Source organism: Zalophus californianus, chromosome 9, assembly GCF_009762305.2.
Source record: "Zalophus californianus isolate mZalCal1 chromosome 9, mZalCal1.pri.v2, whole genome shotgun sequence".
In the NCBI taxonomy this organism is placed as follows: Eukaryota; Metazoa; Chordata; class Mammalia; order Carnivora; family Otariidae; genus Zalophus; species Zalophus californianus.
In genome coordinates, this window is record NC_045603.1 from 69,012,174 (window position 1) to 69,025,554 (window position 13,381).

Here is a 13,381-nt window from a genome sequence, read left to right on the forward strand (position 1 = left end):
GACTAAGAAGTTCTTCAGAAAGATGATGTCACAAAGGGTAAAAACTCTTCCCAGCCCTAGACTTGCTCAGTTTCGGGTCAGTAAAGACCTCACCATGGACTCTGAAGCACATCTCTGTTTATTTCTGCCAAACAGATTTCTACATAGATTGGCCTTAAGATACCTAGTTGAACAGGGAGGAAAAAAAAAAACCTGGGGGTGGAGGGAGTCATTTAGAATCATTTTTAACCAAGGCAAGTCCCATTGCTGTGGAAGAAAATGGTTTCATGTTTCTCACTCCAGTGAGAACACCAGGAGCAGCCAACTTGACTCTTATCAAGTCAGTTCTGGCTAAAACTCTTGAGGTTCAGTCAGACAAACCTAGGGTTTTTGTTCTCCATAAGGAGGTATCAAAGGACTCTAGCTGAACCTAAATTTACAAACAATCCTAGAATTGGGGAAAAAAGCAAATCATTCTAAGGAATTCTCTTTGAAATCCTAAAAGAGCCACAAACCAGGACACATTGTAATCCTCGATGCCAATCAAATTCATTGTAAATAATCCAGGATTCCCCTCTACCACCAGCAATCCATAGTCATGAAACTCATCAATCATGATATCCACATGCCTATTCTTTCCACAGCCTCTGGCTCCATCATTCCCTGCCTTACAAAGGACGAGGCAATGCTTCGGATAACATGGTGTCTCCTAGAGAACCCCAAAAGCACAGTTGTATTAATTTTCCCTAACACCTGATTTTCCTCCAATTTACATTCCAACCTTAAAGTACTTAGTTCAAATGGCACGTGTCATTAAAGTTGGTAATACTTCTTTTAAAATAGTAATTTAATTTTTTATTAGCAAAACTAAACCACTTGTCCCTTGCTTTGGATTAAAAAAAAAATTAAAAAGTGACCCCATGAAAATGTCCTTCTGAACAAGGATGAGGCATATTGGTGAAGAGTTCAAGAGTTAGTCAGAATATGGACTACTGTATTTAGTGTGAAAATAAAAAAGAATCACTTTCAATTTTAGTTAAGACAGACACCCACAAATTCTTATTTCCGGCATATACTGCCTACTTCTTTCAATTTTCAAACACAGCTTGAAAGATAAAAATACAAAGAAAGACTAATAGACTTACAGTGATTGAGCATCAGAATCAATCAGCAATCAACTCTGCACCAGCTGAGAGCAGGAGGTATTACCAGAATTCACTACTTAATCGCTCAACTCCTTGCTTAATGTCTAAAGTAGAGACTGAATTATAATGTAACTTTAGACAAGTGACAGGACATCTCTGGTCCTCAGTTTCCTGATCTGTAAAATGGAGATAATAAAAACACCTATTGCGCAGGGTCATTGTGAGGTTTAACTGAGTACTGGTACTGAGTGCTTAAGAACTGTTAGCCCTCTCTAAGATTGGATTTATTATTAGCTATTGAGTGCTCTACAGTGTGCCAGGGATGACCTATTATTGCATTTAGTTTATTACTTTTAAATCTGCTTCTTTCCTCAGAATAATAACTTCCGGTTAGCAAAGACTTCAGTAGCTCCATAAAATAAAAAGAATAAAAAAAGAATTAGAGAGGAAGTCAACTTCCAAGCAGAAGCTATATTTTATATACTATTTTGATGTATTATTTTCAGCAAGTGCTTAAAAAGTTTTTTATGGGTCCCTTCCCCTTCTGGCCCCAATGCTGACTGCACAACACCTCTCTGACAGACTTCTGGTTGTGTTGGGTAATTCCAAGAGGACCGCTACCCATTGCATTAATACAGGCATGTGCTAAGGCTGAGGCTCCTCCTGACTGGCCCAAGTTAGAGTCTGTAACTCCACCATTTAAAAAGAGACCCAGTAAAGGGCATTATTTGAAACCCAAGAAATAATCACAAACAAAGCTTGTCAGTAACTTTTTTTTTTTAAGATTTTTTTATTTATTTGACAGAGAGATAGAGAGTACAAGTAGGCAGAGTGGCAGGCAGAGGGAGAGAGAGAGAGAGAGAGGCAGGCTTCCCGCTGAGCAGGGAGCCCAACTTAGGGCTCGATCCCAGGACCCTGAGATCATGACATGAGCCGAAGGCAGACGCTTAACAACTGAGCCACCCAGGCGCCCCAAACTTGTCAGTAACTTCTTAAAGCCTGAACATTTGATCTAAATATCACATGCCTGAATGTATCCCTTTACTATTCATTTTCTTTAACGGTGGGGGAAAAACAATGAAATTTTAATTGAGCTATCCCTCTTAGCAGTGACCAGTGCTGGCTAAAATCTATACATAACATCAAAACAATTGTACTCCAGAACTGGTTGACAATCTTGCCTAGCCTACATTTAGAAGAAAACGATATCACCTAGCTTTCCAATCTACTGGGGAGAGTAGATGGAAACATTCCTTAGAACTATGTCAGTATACAACAATACCTAAAGTGGTTTATTCTTGTCAGGAATCTAATTTTTAGTGCTATAAGTTAGGCCATTCTCCTTGTATTCTGTTCTTAAAACTTACTAAGAGCAAATCAAGAATTGAAGAAAGTTACCAAAAAAAAAACACAACTCTATAATCTCCTTGTTATCACCTCTTCATGCCACGGTGATTTGATCAGTGATTTGATAAGTAAAGATCACAACCCTGCATTTAATACAAGGTGGCCCACTTTTAAAATGACCCATTTATAACAAAGGTTTCTCTGTTGGAACTATCAAGAGTTTTTTAAAAAAAAAAAAGCCACCAGTATCAAATAGTTTTATTTAACCAGGCATTGCAAAGCAATGGAACTGCAAATCTGGAGACCTTCATCTTATCCCAGCTTTACTAACTGTGAGATAAACAAGTCAGTAAGATTTCCGGATTCTCATACTCTCTGTGGTTTTACTGAAATTATTACCTGCCCTCAAACTACCCCACAGAGAAGTCCTCAAGTAGAAAGAACACAAGTATCGCAGAATGCTATAAGCTCCTTGGAGAAAAGACTCTAAATGCTTTAAGTAAGAAAAATGCACAGATTATCTTTATTTACAGTAGAACATTTGTGAAGAGTTAGGCTACTACGAACTAAAAAATTCTCTGAATTTTTACAAGTTTCAAACATAACACTCACCACAGTAGAAAGGGGAAAGATAACCTACCCCATGTTCCCATCCATTAGAAGAATCGTGTTGTATATGTGAGAAAATATGAAGAGAAACAGAATTGTGCTGAAGAACATTGTCATCCATGACCCATGATCCTCTCGAAACATTTTTAACCGGAGCAACTGACCTGCAATATAAGATATTATTAGAAATCAGTGTCCATCATGACTCACAATTCACACAGCTTTGCTTTCTTTTACTGAATCTCTCTTATCTATTTTCTGAGGTCTTTGCCATAGAATTGCCTTATGGGTCAAACCACTCTACTAATGTCCTTTCTGGTTTTGGTCAATAAATGATCACGGATGAAGTTCAAGACGGTCCCCATATCATCCTGGAGCAAATAATACTAACATGAGACTCTAGGATAGTTCAGAGAACGTTCATGATGCTGCCCTGAAAACAAGAGGAATTAGAGCGCTGACACCTGTTTTCTATTTCACTAATGTGTCTTTGGTTTCCTGTATACTGAAGCTACTTCGGGCAAATGGTAGAGACATTGTGTAAGTTCCACATAATTCCCTTTGCTTCCATAGGCCCACCCCCAGTACTGACAAGACAACAAAACCAAGATAGATCCAATCATTGAAGGTACATGAAAACTTAAAAGGAAAAATACGGTGTCTGGCATAAGATCCAGACGACATACCCTCACTCTCAGCTAAAACATCCACACTTGCATACAGGCCTGTGCATAAGTGTGTGTGGGTTGAAGGGGTCAGATGGGATGGTAGGAGGGGGTAGCATGTACATGTTACGGAGCTTGGTGTGGCTCCCAGCAAAAGGATATTTCCACCCTTATGCCTAAAATTCCATTTACATAGATAAATGCTAAGATAAGAAAGAATCTTAAAATGCAAATATTTCAGGGAGGGAAAACATGTATAGATGAATACTAAAATAAACATTACTAATATCAGAATTAATGCAGAAACATTTCAGTAGAGAAGAGAAGTGAGAGCATTACTATCCTGAAAATTGAGAGAGCTGACAAACCATGGGAGTAAGAAAAAAATGAACATAGGTCACCCTGGCTTCTCCCAAGATAAACTTTGTCTAGTAGGCTTATTTCCATTCCTGAGAAAGTTATCTAAATAATGATAAGAGAGATGATACACACATATAAACTACAATTAAAATAAAGTAGGCCTTAAATCCTATAATAGAATTTCTCACTAGAGAAAATATTCCCTTTTTATTCATGATATGTCAAAGTTATGAAAAAGATATACATATTTCCATCTGGAAATTGTCTCTCTAAGGATAGACAGTAGCTCTCATGTAGGTTACTGAAGATAGGAAGAAATCTTTTAAGATTTAATTACTAAGTTTTTCTTGTACCTCACTTTTATTAAAATAGCACTTTAGATTTCATTTGGAAACCAGAAACATTATACTAGCCAAAACTTTAAATAGAGCAAAAAAAGGGAGATTTGGTTACATCATCTGGTTTCTTGGCCTGCGCAAGAGAAGCAAAGGGCAAATCTGAAAGTCAAGGGAAGAAGAACATGGAAAACTCTCTACTGAAGTAAACAATACTAGCAGAGCAAATTACAACTTCGCAGAACTTGCTGATTAACTGAATCAATAGTTATGGAAAACCAGAGATCTGCAAGTCTCCACACAATATGTTGTCAGGAATATGATAAGTAGATATTAAGCACAGAATGCTTGAGAGTAAAAAACTCATGCCATAAATATCATAAAGCAAACTGTAAAGAATATTATTCATTTGTTGAGCAAAATATTGAATGTGTTCTGATGACATGTCAGCAATGGTTCTAGGTACTAGAGATACAGCTGAGAGCAAGGCAGAAAGGTGTTTGAAGTCCATCATTATTTGGGTGATTAATGAAAATGTGATCTTATTTTAGGCTCATGGGCTCTCTTTGTTCAAGGTTTCCTTAGCTTCAAGTCCTTTCAGCTTCAAACTAAGATTTATTTAGTTCAGCACTTTAAACTGAAGAACAGCAAAGACCAGCAATTAGAGTTCCTTGAAAATTTAAATGTGAATTTCCTTCTTAACATATGCATATGTCAAAAAAATTACTAATGGATGTACTTTAAAAGTCAAATCATAATTCTGGCGATTGAAGAGTGCTTTGCAAATAAAACACAGTAGATTAACTGTGCACTGGCTGAAATAACACAAAGTTAGTAAAAAGGGAAATGTGACAGTACCATTTATGCTGTCATTTGCCAAGCTCATTGTCTGGCACTAATTTCAGTCATTAGAGTCATTAGAACAAAATGGCAGGTTAACATGGCCTGAAATTCACTTGTGATGCATAATACAAGTGCTGCAATATACGAAGGACAGCACTGGTGTGGCTCCAATGTTCAGTCAAATCACATTATAGAAATTCCCCATAAGTTACTTCAAGGTTAACTCACTGGGTGTCCATCCTATTGCTAGAAACACGTATGCATAGATTGCCATCAGTTGGCTGCTGGCATAAGTGACTTCTCATCAAACTAATCAGACCAGGAACCTCAGTGTTACCTGAGGATGTCACACAAAAATGTGTTGTCTCTGCCCTATAGTATGACCATACATTTGGTCTGCCTGGGACAACAGTGGCTTATAACTGTTGTCCTGACACAATTATTCAGAACGCCCCCTTCGTTTCTTAAGTGTACTGGTTTGGGTAATAAATTATATGCCACCTTCTCTGTAGATCACAGAATTCAGAATTTTATCACACTTTCCTTTAGAGGAGTTTCAGTAAATAACTGAGTGAAGACAGTCCTATAGGTCAACAAGAGTAAAAGGGCATCACTGAGAAGGTGGGTACATTCCTGACAAGGTCATAAGTGACTTTTATTTTAACCATAGATACATTTATGAATATGAGTGTATATTTATATTAATAAAATTTGTCTTGGACTGTATGGACCATCACCTTTGATAAGGTCAAGGTAATTGGAAAATTAATCTTCGAACAAGCGGAAGCATTAAGATGGTACACAAGCCTATAGAGGTGTTGGAAGACACAAGGACTGGCTGTTACAAATGCTGGTTAAAGTCAACTGAAATGCCCTAAAACCTCAAAATCTTTCCTGGAAATACAGTGGGTTTAAGGCCAGTAAGATGTTATAAAATTTTAACAATCTAAAAGCATATTTAAAAATATATGATGGGGGCACCTGGGTGGCTCAGTTGGTTAAACCGCTGCCTTCAGCTCAGGTCATGATCCCAGGGTCCTGGGATCGAGCCCCACATCGGGCTCCCTGCTCATTTAGGAAGCCTGCTTCTCCCTCTGCCTGCCGCTCCCCCTGCTTGTGCTCTCTCCCCCCCACCCTCGCTCTCTCTGTGTGTCAAATAAATAAATAAAATCTTTAAAAAAAAAGAATTCCTTCTTAATAAATAAATAAATAAATAAATAAATAAATAAAAAAATAAAAATATATGATGACCCCACATATGTAGTGGAAAATGTAATAGGGAGAAGTCTGGAGAAACTGCTTGGTTTCTTTTTTTTTTTTTATTATTGTTATGTTAATCACCATATATTACATCGAAACTGCTTGGTTTCTTGGGGGATTTTTGCTGCTGTGTTCTCATCGGCAAAACACAAAGAAATATTTCCTTTCTACCTCATGACCAGACTTTTATCCTGTGTTCTGGGTACCTTTTGTTCAAGTGCGGTTCTCACAAGGAAGCCTTGAACAAAGAAATAAACAATCTCAGAGGAAAAGAAGAAGAGTCTGTACTTCCACGCAAGAGACAGGGGTAGCCCTACTCCTGGGAATTTGTTAAAGCAAGGGATTTGATAGAGCGAGGGCTTCTAGGTTCATGGAGGATACGAAGATTTAGGCCTCCAAGGTGGCAGAACATCATTTGGATTTGATTTAATGGATGGTGGTGAAAGCCAATAGCAAGGGTCATGGCACTGAAAGTCAGGTAAGGAGACTGAGTTAGCCCCTAGGGCATAAGGTCAGTAGGGCAGTCACCAACCTCCATTAGGAACACAACAACCTGGGCAGGACCCAGACAACTATTGGAGGAAATCATCGAGAGGACATGATGACCAGGTGACCCTCAAGCCAGACCTAGGCAATCGGAGGCTCCTGACCCCTTCCCCTGTTATTGGAATGCTCGTTCTACCCACCACTCCCACCATGGGAGCTGTTTTTAACAATGCAGTATTGAGAGAGCAATGAGTTGGTGCAACTGTCCAGACGGTATAAGTGACTGAACTCCGTTGAGACCTCTATATGAATTTTAAGATTGTAGTGGGCAAGTGCAGAGATCTACTTGTCTTATGGCCACTGAAGGCAAGCCTCGTATATGTTCTCTTGCTTATTAAAACCACCACCTCCCAAGTGGGAGGTGCCTGACTCTTCAGTCTGTCCTTGCCCTCCATGGGTGGGGACCAGTGTCAGATTTTACCTGAGAAATTCCCAAGTTTGCAAACCAACATCATCTTAAACAGTACCATAGCGCCAAAGAGGGGGCCGGAGACCATCACCCAAGCAGCATTAGAAGAAGCAGGGAACAGGTAAATATAGACTGAGGGATTTGTTTCCAGGACCCCTGTAGCCTTAGGACTATTTTAAATTTTAGTGATAAAAAAAGATAAGGTGAAAAATAACCAATATTGTACTCTCTGCTCGCCTTGGTAAGCAGGAATCAGAGCAAGATTTATATAATATAGAAGAAAAACTGTGGCATTTACACATAAGATCCTGACCAGGAAATATAAAAGGACAAACGAAGGTGGCACTTTCCTCAAGAGGACTTCAAACTGAATTAATACTGCTATCCATTAAGCCTCCTGCTCCAAACTCTCCTATATTTGATGTGGCCAGCCATATACACAATGTATATTTGCATGTACATAATGGATACATATGTAAGACAAACATGTAATCTACAGCAAATTAAAATTTTTTAATTTGTTGAGGTCAGTAGCTGGTTATAGTCAAAGTTGGAATAGCAGGCATTCCACATTGCAGTAAGAATGTTCTCTGTTGCCAATAACAGAAAAGGAAGGAAGGAAGAAAGGAAGGAAGGAAGGAAGGAAGGAAGGAAGGAAGGAAGGAAGGAAGGAAGGAAGGAAGGAAGGAAGGAAGGAAAAATGGAAGGAAGAAGGGGAGGGGAGGGGAGGGGTGGGGTGGGGAGGGAGAGGGGAAGGGAAAGGAAAAGAAAAAACTAAAAACCAGCTTAAATTATAAGGAGTCTTTTATTTATTGGCTTCTCATATTTTCTAACAAACATGTTTATTCCCTAAAAAAAATAATTAATTTTCTCCTTAACATATATGTTTAGAAAATAGTATAGATTTAGTTTAACTAAAGAAATGAAATGACTTCAAGCAAGGCTTGATCCAGCACTCAAACAAGGCTTGATTCATCTCCATTTCCCAGCTTGATTTCTTCAAGGTGAAGAAATGAAACTTGTTTCATGAAACTTGTTTCCTTATCAAACTTCTTTTCCTCAACACATTTATTTCCTGTGCACCCCAGACCTGCCTTACGCTTGCCTTGCAAAACCCCAACTCTGATTCAACACTACAGTTTGCTTTCTCAGATTTCGGTAAACTGCTATGCAAAAAAGTTACACGAGTAGATTAATAAGCCACTACATAATCATGATTCCCCGGTTTCAGCAGGTACTGCAGTCCTGCACATTAATAGTTTTCCATCGTACCCAGCTCCTCCAACATGTTCATACATACCCTTTGTAGTCCCAAGATGACTGTAGAAATTCTGAGTAATGTGCCTTCATTTTTGTCCAGGGATGAAAACATAATGCTTCTGCCCCACTATTTCTAAAGAAAGTTACGTGACTCACTCTCATTGAGCTTGTTTGGGTCCTGAACCAATCACCAGTAGCAATGATTAGCTAAGCCTATGTCACATGTTACACTCCTAGAGCCAGATTAAGTTGATTACCTAGTACTACATTGATCCACAAATGTAAATCAAGTATGGCAAACATTGTTGAAAACAGCAAAACCATGGGACGGAAGATTCCCTGGTCCTTGAATCACTGCTTAGAACAAAGGTACCTGCCATGTTTTGGCTTTATATGAGTGAGCAATTCAATTGAGATGCACCCACTATATATTTTGGAGATTTTTATTATTGAAGCTAACATTACCTTACCAGATAGACGATGACCAATGGATCAAAGGCCCAGAGAAGGAAAAAAAAAGGGTGGGGGGGCTTAAAACGACCCACATGGAATCTTTATTTCTTAGTCTTTATAACCCAAGTACTCAGCAGAATATATGGTAAAATATCTGCATTAAATTATGATGGACAGATTCTAGAAGGAAAATTAAGACCTACTCACAAGAAAGGACACACATTTTCCAAAAGAAAAATTCTGTAAGTAAAATATGGGGGGAATATATCTTGTTGGCAAACTCACACAGCTCACACAGCTCAACCTCAGAACACCTAAGGCCCAAGACTTTGTATAATTTATCGTCTACTTGTGTGTGCCACATCCATCCATAAACTGTGAGGACCATAGCTGTCTTCTTCCCCACTGGTATCACCATGGCACTGGTACACAGCATATCTTAGATAGTTGTCCAACTGCCAACAATGAAGGGACACAATACAATATAGAGCAACAGTGTACAAATGAACAAAAAAGATATTCCACCGTATAGCTAAAATCCTGCATCTCTGCAGATCTGACAATTACACCCACCCCCTGTGCCGTATGGAACCCATCTGGTTCTTTGACCTTCACCTCCTCCACATTTTCTCTCCATCTATTACCCTCCTCTTGAGCTCTATATAGCATGAAACTTGTTTCCATCTCAAACTTTCCTCAACACACTTATTTCCTGTGCACCCCGTACCTGCCTTATGCTTGCCTTGCAAAACCCCAACTCTGATTCAACACTACAGTTTGCTTTCTCTGATTTCGGTAAACTGCTATGCAAAAAAGTTACACGAGTAGATTAATAAGCCACTACATAATCATGATCCCCAATTTCAGCAGCTACTGCAGTCCTGCACATTAATAGTTTTCCTTGTACTCGTCAATCTCTTTCCCATTCTCCTCAGCATCCATTTCACATTTTACCTCAAAGCTCCTACTAAGCCTCTTTCACTCTCAGACTATGACCTTGGCTCAACCACCAGGAAATATCACTGCCACCAAACATGATTTCCTTCAACTTCCTGCCCAGTCACATGCATCTGCTTACCTATCCCCACTTCCTTCCCTTGTTTCTCAGAGAATGCAGTGCTCATCCCACCAAAGGACCCACATGTGCCTTCTTAAAACCATACCCTCCCCTCTCTTGGGGCCTTGGCCCATCAGCTTTTTCTCTCCTTTGTATTTCGAATCTCTCTCTCTCTTTCTCCTGGTTCTCTTCCCTTTGCCTCTAAAGCCTCTGAAGTCCAACCTAAAAGCAATGCTTTCTTGACCCCATGTCCTTGAACTGTCATCCATTCTTCTTCCCTTGTTGTCCAGATTTCGAGAAAAAGTAATATGCATCATGCCCACTCCCTGAGATCTTACTTGCAATGCAAACATCCTACTGAAATCATTCTGGCAAATGTTAAAGACTCCCACATTGCCAAATCCTGTAGAAATATACTGCCCTTTAATTTACAGGACATCTCTTTTGCATCTGACAAAGCAGTTGTTCATGCTTGTCCTTTTTGACAGTAACTTCCCTAGCTTCTTGAATACCAAATACTCCTTGCTTTTTTCTACTTTCCTGATTATTCTCAGTCACCTTTTTGGGCATCTCCTCTACTTGTCCCATAAATGATGATGTTCCCCATGGTCTGTCCTCAGTTTTCACCTTTCTCACATCACTACGTGATCTCACCCACTGTTATGGGTTTAATATCCAATATCTCCAGCATAAACTTTTCCTCCCAAGCTTCAGACTGAAAGAGTCACCTGCTCACTCTCCTCCTGCATTTCCTGTGGGCCTTAACATGCAGGTCAGAGATGATCTCTTCCAGGTAGTTATCTTCACTGTTAAATATTTCATATACTAGAGTCATAGTCAGAAAGAGTTCATAGGATGTACTCTGTCAGGAAGTAATAAGTTCCCTTCAGTGCAGATAAGAAGGAATGGCCACTAGCCAGATATAGTTTAAAGGGTGGGATTACGTGATTTTTAAGATCCCGTACAACTCTAGGGTTGTAGGATTTGTTTAGTCAGTGAGAGATTACTGTAGTCTGCTAACTCAAAATACTTTAAATTAAAAAGAGAAATCCTTACCTACTGAGAGAAAAAGAGGAAATGTTCCTCCTTATGTTTTATCTGTCATTGTATGCCTCTCTCATGTATAAAATGAAGCTAAAGCAACACACTGATAAGATTCCTTAAAGGCCAACTTAATATTTAACACTTTATATGGGAACATTTGACAATAATCTAAATCTTATTTCTTATGTCTAGAATAAGAGAATAAAATTGGATCAGAGCATTTCAATATTAATTGAACTTCACTTCCAATCAGACCAAAATAAGTATACGAAGTATTCACAGGTGATTTGTGTTAATTTCTAGTTTATACGAACACGACATGATATGATTTTTTTTTAAGATTTACTAATTGAAAAATGGCAACAGAATAAAAATAACTAAAATAAAACAGTCCATGGATGGGACATTAATAAAGAAAATTATCTAACAAAACACAGCAGAATATCATTAGGGAGAAAGGATGTTCTAGTTATACAAATGTAGCATTATATAAAGTACAGGATCATAAAATTTTGTACCCTAAGAGCACCATTCTATTAATATTCAGATCAAGTCTTGTTATTTCAGTGTACAAAGAAAATTTAAAAAACATTGAAGAGATGGTTTTTCTTCACATTAGGAGTAGGAGCTTACACACAAAATGTTTGTTAGTCACTGAATTTGACAGAAAACCAAATACTGAGAATTGAAATATAATCCCATAAAATACTATAAATATGTATTACAATGTATAATTCAAAAGAGGTTCTAAAAAAAAAAAAATAAGACTTTGGTTGGATACCTAGCATAAATGATGGTGTTTTCAGACCTAGAGTGTAATGTCAACTTCAAAAGTGTACATATTACAAACTTTTAGTAAAGTATATATCTACTAAATAAACACATCTTGACATGAATAATTCTCCACAGAAAAAACAGTAATAAACCTTCCATTTTATTGAGAGAGTTGAAATATTTTACTGTAATAATATGGCTTTTTCATTAGACTATTCTTAGGATTAACTGACCTAAATTGCTTATTATTGCTCAATATGAAAAAGTATGACCCCAAAAGGAAATCAAAGTATTCATTTATTATTATCTTCTACTTTTCCTGTTAAGGAAAAAATAGCCACTGAATAAAAAGAATACTAAATTAACATTACATCTTAGCTTATAGTCTAAGATTTAGCAGCACACTTAATTTAAACATATAAATTATACATATATGATATATATGATATATATATTGAATATTATAATATCTTATAATTTTCATGAAATCAATTTGCTCTATATCTTCCAGACTTGTATGGGTGAAATCAACCTAAATAGCATTTTTAAGATCCAAACCCATCAAAAAAGTTAAAATTTATAAAATATGTTCAGAAATGTTAGAGGTTGTAGTTATTATCACAATTTTGTATTTCAAATGGGCAACAAGATAGAAAATATAGCTCCCTATTTTTAAAAAATTAATGTAATCATCACTATTAATAAAATTTTATGCCTTCATCATTATATTGATATCAGTTTTGAAAAGCAATAATATACTTTTAAAATAAGTTTTTGGGGTGCCTGGGTGGCTCAGTCAGTTAAGCGACTGCCCTTGGCTCAGGTCATGATCTCAAGGTCTTGGGATTGAGCCCCGCATCAGGCTTCCTGCTCTGCGGGGAGCCTGCTTCTCCCTCTCCCTCTGCTGCTCCCCCTACTGTGCTTTCTCACTCTCTCTCTGTCAAATAAATAAAAATAAAATCTTAAAGTAAGTTTTCATTTGATTTCAGGCATTCTATTAATCCATCTAAAAAGGAAACATTGAATTGGCAAGACTAATCCCCTGTAGGCTGATCCATGGTTTGAAGCAATTGTAATCAATCACAAGGTGATTGTCCACAGGGCTTGAACACTAGCTCCTGATCATATATGGAGTAGAGAAGACAAGCGGGTCTGATCCTCCCACAACCATAGATGCTAGGAAAGAAAAACCAGGTCAGAGGTGAAAGTTTTTGTATTTCTATTATCTGCATTCAGGTATCCAGGTCTCTTGACTCTTCCTTTCTATCTTGAACTTGGTTTTCATTCATAGTTTC

General features: G+C 37.8%; 1 protein-coding gene across 6 annotated transcripts in view; it reads right to left on the bottom strand.

Annotated features, from left to right (window-relative positions):
- The window catches only part of TMEM117 (transmembrane protein 117), a 472,857-nt gene that overhangs the window by 375,413 nt on the left and 84,063 nt on the right, over positions 1 to 13,381 (bottom strand). For all 6 annotated transcript variants that reach the window (XM_027595076.1, XM_027595072.1, XM_027595073.1 and 3 more), the window contains one exon: positions 3,112 to 3,244. In XM_027595076.1, the coding sequence (XP_027450877.1) occupies positions 3,112 to 3,244 (133 nt within the window). The remainder of the gene's footprint in view (positions 1 to 3,111; positions 3,245 to 13,381) is intronic.